Source organism: Bubalus kerabau, chromosome 15 (assembly GCF_029407905.1).
Source record: "Bubalus kerabau isolate K-KA32 ecotype Philippines breed swamp buffalo chromosome 15, PCC_UOA_SB_1v2, whole genome shotgun sequence".
NCBI lineage: Eukaryota > Metazoa > Chordata > Mammalia > Artiodactyla > Bovidae > Bubalus > Bubalus kerabau.
Genome location: NC_073638.1, coordinates 17,133,540 through 17,144,821, shown reverse-complemented (window position 1 = coordinate 17,144,821; position 11,282 = coordinate 17,133,540). Strand labels below are relative to the sequence as shown.

Sequence of the window (11,282 nt, the reverse complement as noted above, 5' to 3'; positions counted from 1 at the left end):
CTGGTATATAGCCTAATACTAAATACATTTTTTTGGCTGCTCCTTTCTTTTTCTCTCCTTCAGCAGCTATGTTTAATGGGCTGAGAGAAAGCTGTTTGCTTGCAGAATCTTATTATAGACCAGAAATACACTTGTTCCAGAGAAGAGTAATTTAATTGGTTCCAAGTCAAATGATGTTAACAGGTGTCCCCTCACCAATCCAGGACTTAAAATGGGTTATTATAAACAGAACTAATACGTATTTTTCTGGCTTTTGCTCCCATTTGTTATGCAAGACTGCATGCCCCTATAATGTTCCTCCTGATTATTTCTAGCAGCTTTAGGAGGTGGTTGACATGTGCTCATGCACACGTACCGTCAGCTACCACATAATGCCTGCCATTTTCTTGCCCTTTAGCTCAAGTTCTTCTCTGCTGCCATCTGCAACTAAGGCCTGCACAGCTTAATATAAACTGCAAGGAAGTCTTGATCAGTATTTCTGCTTCTGCCAGGCTCCGTGACACTTCAGTGGAAGGACATTACATTGCTGGTTCCATGGATACACGAGGTCCACGAGAAGGCACAGGTAGAGGGAGAATCTCTCTGTCCCTTTCAGTGTTCCACACTGCTGAGCTTAATTGTCAAAGAGTTATTTATAGAGCTTTTATCCATAGCTCTCTCTCTTCCCCTAGGACCCAAGCAAGCTGTACTGGAGTAGGATGGGTAGTGCGTGCGTCTGGTGGCCTTGGAAGGTACCTCTAACATGTGACTGTAATTGAGGTGGACTCCAGCTGCTGTGCTCTGAAATCATAATCAGGTTTTCACAGAGGCGATGCTTCCCTGGCTGCTCTCAGTCAAGAGTTGAGCATGGGAGTAATACAAAGGGGGACACCCTGAGATTCATGGGACACTTCTGATAGATATCTTTGATCTGAAGTTTCCTAACAGCTTTGTCAAACTTTCCTTAGAACTAGTCTTATAGTCCAATCGCCCTTCCTTTTTTTCTCTCATGGGCATTTCGCCAAATACATTTTTCTTTTTGCATATTTAGTCCCATCTTGGCATCTTGCTTCTCATAGGACCTAGATTAGCACAGGGCATCTGTTATGTGCAACAGAATAGCTTAAATATTCACCCTTTTGCTAAACCACCTGTATCTTCCTGATGACTCCCCTTCAAAGGAATTTTCTCTCCCAGGTGGCTTCTAGGTCCTTTTACAAATAGATTTGATGTAGACTTCAGTTTCCTCCACCCAGGTTTGCCTGGCATGCTCAGACACATCTAGATCTCAGGAGGAGATGTGATGTGATGGAGGCTCAAGCTAAGCCCCTTGCTATATATCCTAGAGCATCTATTATGATTCTTTACCAGTTCAACGCGTGGTTAGAGAAACAAAAGAAACACAGGCAACTATCCTTGCTTTTGAAATTAAAATTCAGTTAGTGAGATAAAAATCACACATCTGCCACAAGTGGCTTAAAATGCAGATAATAATCATTGATTTTTCAAGGACATAAAGAGAGCTTCAAGAAATATGGTTTCGTCTTTCTCTGGGTTTCTACTTATATGGGATAATGACAGATAATAGCAGAAAGCTGTTTCTTTCCATCTGTGCAGGTCCATGATTGGTTGAATGTGAAGATGTGGAGGTGAGAGAGGCACATAATCATCATACTCATTGCTGTGATGGGCTGAGCCCACCGCCTTTCATCAAGGGCTTACTGAATTCTCCCACTGTGTCAGAGACTTGTTGATTCATGGACTGACATAATGTCTTCACTTTTTGCTTCCCAAAGTAAAAAGGTGGATAGAAATTGAGAATAAATTGAATAAGTTAGTTTAGCTTATAATGAGGCATAAGAACTCAACATTGATTTTCAAAGGGTAAAATATTTTAGAGTTAAGAATGTATATAACATATGGGGTGGGAAGAAATAAATGCCAATTAGCTCTTCAATACCATTGTCAATATGCATGTTGTTTTCTTAGCAAAAGGCTTTTGGATAAATTCTAGATTAACGGGGATAGAAATAATGTCAAAGATTACTAGTTTAGTATGTCCTCCTGCTGATGGGAAGAACAGCACCTTGAAAGCAAGTTAATATGGAATGTTATATCATGGGAATTGCTCACAGAAAAGAAAATACCAAGAGAATTAAGTAAAACTAATTTGAAGGCAAATTTTCTTTGGTAGTGAGGTTTGAAATCTTATTGTTCCCGCCTTTTAATTGAGAGACAATATGCTGATTTTTTTTTTTTTTTTTTTTTTTTGAACTTGCAGATCCTCAGGGTTAAACTTGGGGTTGAATGGCTGTCATGTGACTTTGGGTGGCTTGCAAATTCTTCAGGAGAGAGTTAGGTCAACTAACAAGAAGCTAAATGCTCAGTATTATCTCATGATATCACAGGATAAACCATTAATATCAAGAAGCTTCTGAAGTATCTATCTGGGAATTTGTCAGTGCACGAGGAACAACAATCCCTGGAATAATGTTAGACAAACTTAAATGGGACAACCAAACAAACAATGAAACAGACTCATGAATAAGCAGTAGGATTTTATCTTTCAAGTTACATTTCATTGATAATTGAAGTTGACCAAGTAAATAAAATTAACAGTATTGGTGAGATATGTTAACCAGTCCCCATTGTATTTAGCATTTTAAATATTGGAGAGCTAATTCCTATTCCAACATATACAAAATAAATGCTTGTCCCATAAATCCAATACCAACACATGGTACAGTACAAGTAATTTAATTCTGCAAGAATTATAAAAGATAAAGGCTTTTTAAGAATCAGATTCCTTTACTGAAAATATCTTGCAAATTTGAGATTGTGTCTATGTAACCTCAAACATGACTAAAAAGTAATATATACTTTTTTCCTTTTGGGTGCTGATATTAAATTTTCTTTATACTTTTATATTTTCAATATATTACAATAAATATATAACTTCTTAACTGGACAAAAATTAATTTTAAGTGGTTAATAAAGGAATGGGTGTGACTCAGTGAGTAGGGAAACATTCCTAATATTTGAAACAATCTGGCAAAGGCTTGGAAGCAAAAGACAGAAATCTGACTACATTCAAGGAGTTTGCCAGTGTTTGACTGAACTATAATTTCTATATCCTACCTATCACTTCAGTAAGCCTTGTCTTTTAACAAGGCATGTGACAACAGAATGTTGTATTAAGGTTCCCCAACATTGAGTTTATATCAAAAATGAAGAAATGGAGTGGAAAGTTTTTGTTTTAGTAATATTTCTAGTTCATGAGGAATAATGGGGAAAAGTTTGGAGAAGGAAATGGCAACCCACTCCAGTATTCTTGCCTGGAGAATCCCATGGACAGAGGAGCCTGGTGAGCCACAGTCCATAGAGTTGCACAGAGTTGGACATGACTGAAGCGACTGAGCATGCATGCATACACAGGGGATTTTCTTTATGTCTTCCGGGAATATATTATTTTGATTGATGCTACCTGGGAATTCAGAGGGGAAGTTTGTTCTGTTATCCATAAAGAAAGAATTTGATGAACAAACACAGTTGCTGGGGTCATGCTTAATGGATGTATTTCCAAGTTCAGTTAAATACTTTGTGCTCATTTGCTCAGTCATGTCCAACTCTTTGTGACCTCATGGACTGTAGCCTGCCAGTCTCCTCTGTCCATGGGATTTCCCAGGCAAGAATACTTGAGTGGGTTGCCATTTTCTTCTCCAGGGATCTTCCTGACCCAGGGATGGAACCATGTCTGTTGCATTGGTGGGCAGAATCTTTACCACTGAGCCACCAGGGAGGCCCTGTTAAACACTTTAGATGTTCCATTTACCACCAGACACCTAAAATGTTTATTACAAACTCATTCTAGTAGTCAAATGTTAGTACATGTTTATATTTGAATGTTACACAATTTTATTTCTTTCAGATATATTCTATAACTCATGCTTTCCACTAGTTTGTACCAGTTCTCCTGCTACCTCCAGTCTATCCGAACGACTGAGTTTTGCTGTATGGGTTTACTGCTGTATTAGAACATTGACAGAGATATATAAACTATGGCTTCCACAGCTGTTTCAGATGAAACTGTATATTAATGTGTAAACTTGCAACATACAGCTTAGCGGGAAAGTTATGTGGAACAGGTGATTGGGGAGATAGTTTTCACCACTTGGACTAAAGTCAATTTTGAAGGAGCTAAAAGATGCCTATCGAATTCTGGTGCATGTATGTGGTTTGAGGAGTGTGTGTGCATGGCAGAGAATTCTTTATACTTCAAAAAAGCTGAAAATATGGGTGGTTAAATGAAGTTACATTTTTACACCCTCATATGCTAAGTGGAAGAGGCAGCCAAAAGCGGTAAAAATTTGTTAATATTAGTCTATCATTCTCGGTTTACAGTGTTTTGAACACATATTAGAGATACTTGTGAAGATGTAAAAGATGAATTTAAAACCTACATTAATTGTACCAAAAGTCAACTGGAAAGAAAAGGATTTTAAGTCCTTGAGCTTTTATTAATAATACAAATTCGCAGCCAAAGGAATAGCCTTAGTCAACACATTTCCATGTCCCCCTAAACACAAATAGCCTCCAACCTTTGGAGGTTGTTCCTTCGAGATGTTTCACCAGTGACATCACAGTGATTGCCACCTCCCTTGGACTACTTTAGGCCCTGCCCAGAGCCCAGAAGTCCAGACAGCCTGGGAGACAAGCAGAAGTTGGAGCCCAAGTTGGAGAGAGAGAGGAGAAACCTTCTGCAGCCCAGTGTGTCCTTGACTCTATTCAGGTAACAGCAGGGTTTTTAAGCTTAGCATACAGTGTGTATGTGTGTACAAGTTGCAAATAAGAAAAGCACAGGAATATTTACATTTCTTAATGAAATAGACAATGCCTATTGTACACAGTGTTTCTTAGACTAGAAAGTGAATATTATTGATTCTTGTTTTCTTTTTTTTTCACCTTATGGCATGCATTTTCTCCCTTCCTATATGGCATGCATTTTCTCCCTTCCTATATGGCATGCATTTTCTCCCTTCCTATTAAAAAATATCATACAGGAAAATATGTCTTCCATCTTTTCAAAGTCTCCATTCAAAGAAAGTCAATATCAAACAGTTTATTCAGAGTTCTTCTGTTTTTTCACTTTGAATCATATACTGTGATCTTGATGTCAGGAAAGATTTAAAATGAGGCCAAAATTGTCTTTGTGGGTTAACAGCAGAAAAATGGAAGATTTCTGATCTGAGGTTTTACTTAACTTTGGTATAAATGTGTGTGAAATTAGAGCCCACTCCCTATAGATAGCTTATATGTTGATTGAATTGGATTCATTAGAAATTCCCACCTTAATGCTGTGTTTTATTACTTTAAAAACATACAAAACAACAGCATTTAAGCTTACTATCAAAGTGCAAGATATAGTAAGAGGTAAACCATAGGTAATAAAGAAGTGTGATTAGTAGCTGTCAATTCAGAGACCATTGTAAAAAACGTGGAGTCCATAAAACATACCCTTTGAACAATTATTGTAAGGCAACACCTGTATAAATATCACTCAGGTCAAGAAATTGTCATTGGCACACTCCAGAATTCCATTCTTGATCACTTTTCCCTTTTGCCTCATCATCAGTAATCGTCATCTTAATTGTTGAGCTAGTCTTATCCATGGTTTTCTTTATAATTTTACCATTTCTGTCTGCGTTCCTAAACAATATAGTTAAATTTCCTGTTTTGGGGTTTGAAGAAATAGAATTACATTCTGTGTTTCTTTTTGTAAATTCTTCTTTTGCTTCATAGTTATTTTTGTGAAATCCACCCATCTTATTATGTGATGCTGTAGTTCATATATTTTATTTGCTCTATAATATTTGAAAGTATGAACATACCACAATTCACATTCATTCTATTGCTGATGAACATTTGAGTTGTTTCCAGCTTAGGGATATTATGAAAATGTTGCTATGAACATTCTTATACATATAAATCCTGGTATATATGTGCTTGAGTTTCTAAAGTCAGAGTGAAAGAACCAGATAAAAGAGAATGAACATTATCAACCTTAATTTTAAAATGTCAAATTGTTTTCCCAAAGGTCAAAAATTTACACTAGTCAGGGCAGTTATTTGTGGTTATCATTCATGTTATCACTCCTACAGAGTAACCACAATCCAACAACTATTTCCAGTCTGCCAGTTCTAGTTCTGCCTCTAACTTGCTATGTGTCATCACACAAACAACTTAACCTCTCTCTAAAAGTCACTTTCTTAGCAATAATCTTGGGAGAGAGAAAAATCGCAAAACTTGCCTGAATTGTAAAAGTCACAGTTGTGAAGGTCACATGAACAAAGCTCTGGACAACTTTCAGCAACATTTTCTGAATATGTTCCTGTCGGGTCACAGTTTCATAAGATTTGATGGGACAGTTATTTTGCCCTCCCTGGGCAAAATAATGGGTTGTTTTGATCATTGTAAATAAGGCCTCATATTTTTTACATATCTTTGTACTTCTTTGGGACTTACTCAAATAAATTAGTGTTTGGACCAGGATTTAATTTCATTAATAAATCCATAAGGAAGAATCTGCTTTAGAGTCTTTAGATTCTTTTGTTCTTAGGCTCCTTGCCTGAATTCATCAACTTCCTGTTTTCTGCTCTGATGTACATGCTTATACATTCTCTCTACTTCCTTAATACTTTATTTTTTTCTGTTTACTTTCTCCTTCAAGCAAATCTTTGTAAAGATTTTCATTGGAAATGGTGTAGAGGGCAAAAATATAAGTAAGAATTAAAAGGAAAGTGAAACATTAATCAGTTACCATTGGTCATCTTTTAAACCAACATTCAACAACGTACCTGTTAATATAATCTTATCTGAACTTATGTGTTATAGCAACAATAACATAAAACATTAAAAAGGATCATTTGACTGGTTTATGCAATTAATAATTTGGTACACTAATAATAAAAGAAATATAGTAATTATAATTCATAATTCAGGGGAGACTTCTTCCCCCTGAACTTCCACTTTAGAAAATAAAACACTTTTTCCCCTTAAACTTTTTCTACTCCATAGTAGAACTTTTGCTCTAAATATTTAAAATTTTATTTTTAATCTTTACTTTCATTTGGTTTGCATATACACAGTGTCAATTATGCCACATCACTGGAAGTAATAATTTTATGTTTCTCAAAGCATGATTTTCCACAAGTATTATCTATACAGGCTATAAAGATACCACCCTCACTTTTTGAAGTGTTTACAATATAAGCACATTCTGGACTTGACTAAAAATAGCTGGCACAAGCCCTTGTTGAAATAGAAGTACCCATGGGGTTAACACTTGCTGTTTGGACTGAGTGCCTGTTATGTGAGGGACTTTTGGTTGACCCCAGTAGGCTCTATGCCCAATGCAGGGATTTCAAGAGGCCAAGCAGCTGTTGAAACTACTTAATGCTTTCACAGGGTTAGACAAAGATAGATCAGCTCGAAACTTGAAAAATTATGGTATCCTACCTCTGTATGTAATTTGAAGCAAGACAAATTGTAAGCCATAACTTTTTTTTTTTTTTTTTTTCTGTTTTGGTGACCTTACTTGGTGGTAGCAAAGCAAGCAAGCATGCACACACACACACGCACAGAAGTTGGAGAAAGAAAAATGCAATATTTTGTATTTTATCAAGTGAAAGTCGAGTGACTTTTTATGACCCCATGGACTATACAGTCCATGGAATTCTCCAGGCCAGAATACTGGAGTGGGTAGCCTTCCCCTTCTCCAGGGCATCTTCCCAACCCAAGGATCGAAACTAGGTCTCCCACATTGCAGGCAGATTGTTTACCAGCTGAGCCACAAGGGAAGCCCAAGAAGACTGGAGTGGGTAGCCCATCTCTTCTCCAGTGTATCTTCCTGACCCAGGAATTGAACCAAGGTCTCCTGCATTGCAGGTGGATTCTTTACCAACTGAGTTATGAGGGAAGCCCCATAGCATCAAAATAATCATCACAGGAAAATAATCAGAACTGTATTGGTCTTTTTGACATCAGGCCTAGTGAGAAAAAAAAAAAAAAAAGGCTCTCTGTGTAAGTCAAGGTTTCTCAGAGAAACAGAATCTACAGGGAGGGTATGTGTATGTGTGTGTAATATAATTGGCTTATATGATTGTGGAGGCTGGCAAGTCCAAAATCTTCAGGGGAAATTAGAGGCTGGAGACCCAGAGAAAAGTAATAATTCTAGTCCAAACATAGTCTGGAGGTTAGATATCTGAAATCAAAGTATTGGCAGGGTTGATTTCTTCTGAGGCCTGTCCTTGGCTTGCATATGACCATCTTCTCCCTGTGTCTTCATATGGTCTTCCTTTTGCATAAGTTTGTGTCCTAATCTCTTCTTCTTATAAGGATAACAGTCATATTGGATTAGGACCCATCTTAATTACCTCATTTTAATTTAACCCATTTTAATTTAACCCATCTGATTACCTCTTGAAAGACCCTATCTCCAAATATAACCACATTCCTCAATTAAAAAATATATATATATAGTTGCATCCCAAGATACTGGGCATTAGGATTTCAACATGTGAATTTAGAATGGGGGATACAATTCAGCCTATCACACATTTCCCTTCCATAATGCTTCTATTTCCTTTGAGGAAAGAATGCTCACTAATTTCTTATGTTTTCTTTGTTACTTTCTAATAGGAGGTAAGGACAAGCAGGAGGTCTTTGGTGTGCCCTCAGAAGTTTGCCTTCAGTTCTCACCAAGCCACTCTGAGAATGGAACGATCCACCCGGGAGCTGTGTCTCAACTTCACCGTTGTCCTGATTACAGTCATCCTTATATGGCTCCTTGTGAGGTCCTATCAGTACTGAGATGCCACAGCTCCTGGAATTGACTGCAATGCTCCAGGGCTGTCTTCTGTATGCCCTGCCATCCCACTGCTGTCATGGGATGCCTTTTCTGGCACCCCATGGCACTTCTGACCAGTTTGCACAATATCTGGGGTGCCTCCAGAGCTGCTCTCAATGGCTTCAAAATGTTTGCCAGTAAGCATTAGATTTATTCCCCATTTCTTACTGCAAATGTGTTAGACAAGCCACAAGGTTAAAAGTAAACTGGATTCATGATGACATAGAATGTTAACAAGCTCCTGATCTGTCTCACCACACATCCCTTCAACCCACACTCAGCAACCAAACTCTAAATCAACCTGCCAGAAGAAAGAAATGCTAAAGGAAGTCTTTGTCAGCCCCTATAACTATCATGTGAATAAAGTTAAGTCAACCAAAAATAAGACTTTTAGAATTTATTTTAGCTTCTATTTGTGATACTGCATTTAATCCTTGACTGAGACTGAAGTGACAAATGTTACAATATTTCTAGCATTTGAGATAAGCCAAGATCTTCCAACTGCTGAGGATTTGAAACCAAGTCAATTAAGAGTGTCATATTTCAAACAATTCCATTGGTTGAGTGTTCCTCAAACTTTCCTTCTGAATTAGTCCCAAGGGCAAAGGGAAAATAAATCCATTTCACTAGGAGGTCTGGAATACAGCCTGAACTGTTCACTAAAAGCACAAAATTTATTTGAAGCCTTGTTTTATCATTTTTATCATTATGATCAAAATTATATCATTGACAAAGAGGTATATTTTATTCTGTAATATCTCCATTTGCTTTAATATATATATTTACATTATTTCCCCTTGAGTAAAACTGAAACATGAGTCATGTCCCTAAGAGTTGCATATTCCAGTTTGGTTATACTCATTATGCAAATAGAGCTAGTCGCTAATAAACTACAGTTGTAACAGAGAATAGAAAATACAACATTCATGTTTGTGAATACATGAAATAGACATTTCTTTTTTTTTAATTTTATTTTATTTTTAAACTTTACAATATTGTATTGGTTTTGCCAAATATCGAAATGAATCCACCACAGGTATACATGTGTTCCCCATCCTGAACCCTCCTCCCTCCTCCCTCCCCATACCATCCCTCTGGGTCATCCCAGTGCACCAGCCCCAAGCATCCAGTATCGTGCATCGAACCTGGACTGGCGACTCGTTCCATATATGATATTATACGTATTTCAATGCCATTCTCCCAAATCATCCCACCCTTTCCCTCTCCCACAGAGTCCAAAAGACTGTTCTATACATCAGTGTCTCTTTTGCTGGAAATAAACATTTCTTAAGCCTGTTGCTAGAAAACCCCACACTAGACAGATCACATTTGTTCTCTGTGCTAATCTCAAGGTAACCACGGAGAAAGGGAGTACTGTTAAGCCTCATTTTTCATAGTACCCCTCATAAAGGCAATCCTTACTGAATGTAGCCTATCACTGCCTTTGCCTGCCTAGCATTGTGATTCTCATCCCTGGAGGCAGTTTATTTACTTAGGGGTGATTTTTCAAAATATTTATTCTGGGTGCTCCTCACACTAATTAAATAAAAATCTCAGGGGGTAGAAGCCAAGAATCTGCGTTTTCCAAAAGTCCTCTAGATAAATATATTGTGTAGCCAGAGGTGAGAAACACTGATACCTACACCAGTACTTCTCAAACTTTGATGTGATTATGAATCACTGGGAGGACTTTTTCAAATGCAGATTCCAGTTCAGTTTGAATTCTGATTTAGTCTGTATTGGGGCCTGAGACTCTGCATTTTAAACAAGCTACTTAATGATGCCAGTGCTATAGTCTATGGTCTCCACAGACTTAGCAGATTAGAACTGTGGAATTAGTACATTAGAATCACTTGGAACCTTCAGAAAATGACCCAAGCTTGAGCCCTATTTCCAGGAGTTTCTAACATCACTCTTCTGGGATTGAATCTGAGCATTATTTATTTTTAAAAGGATTCCAGGTGATTCTAATGTGCAGCCAAGGCTAAGAACCCTGAAAGACATAACGGAAAAAAAGTGTTATTATTTTGATGGGTTCCCACAAATTTTGAGAAACAACAGTGTATGGTCCTCAATGTCATGTTCCCAATTTCAGAGTCAGACTACACATATGGATATGCAATTGTTAATGATTTAGTGTGCAGCATGCTAACTCATGGGCACATGGCTCCAGGCCCCTTGGTAGAGAGCTACTAGTCCTTTTCTTACTCAAAGAAAATCTCAGAAAATCTACCAATGTTTGTATATGTGTTTGAGAAGGTATGTGTGTGGTAGTGGAGAGGGGAATGGACAGAAAAATGATAAATTCTGTTCCCCTGAGTGTTGGTGCCAACATTTACAACAGGTACCATTTATTGAGTCTATTGTATATGAAGCCCTGAATTGGGCACTCCCTATG

The 11,282-nt window shown here is 37.5% G+C and overlaps 1 protein-coding gene across 1 annotated transcript; it reads left to right on the top strand.

Moving 5' to 3' along the window:
- Positions 1–471: 471 nt before the first annotated feature.
- On the top strand, positions 472–9,538 carry SLN (sarcolipin). Its single transcript, XM_055547403.1, has 4 exons — positions 472–565; positions 672–731; positions 4,652–4,768; positions 8,677–9,538. The coding sequence occupies exons 2-4, from the start codon at positions 699–701 to the stop codon at positions 8,845–8,847; spliced, it is 321 nt and encodes a 106-aa protein (XP_055403378.1). The 5' UTR covers positions 472–565; positions 672–698; the 3' UTR covers positions 8,848–9,538.
- The last annotated feature ends 1,744 nt before the right edge of the window (positions 9,539–11,282 follow it).

Bases quoted from the DNA above. Each gene is read 5' to 3' on its own strand.
- SLN (XM_055547403.1), top strand. From the start codon at position 699: ATGGGTAGTGCGTGCGTCTGGTGGCCTTGGAAG. The intron at 732-4,651 runs GTACCTCTAACA...GGACTACTTTAG, and splicing joins GCGTCTGGTGGCCTTGGAAG to GCCCTGCCCAGAGCCCAGAA. The intron at 4,769-8,676 runs GTAACAGCAGGG...ACTTTCTAATAG, and splicing joins GTGTCCTTGACTCTATTCAG to GAGGTAAGGACAAGCAGGAG.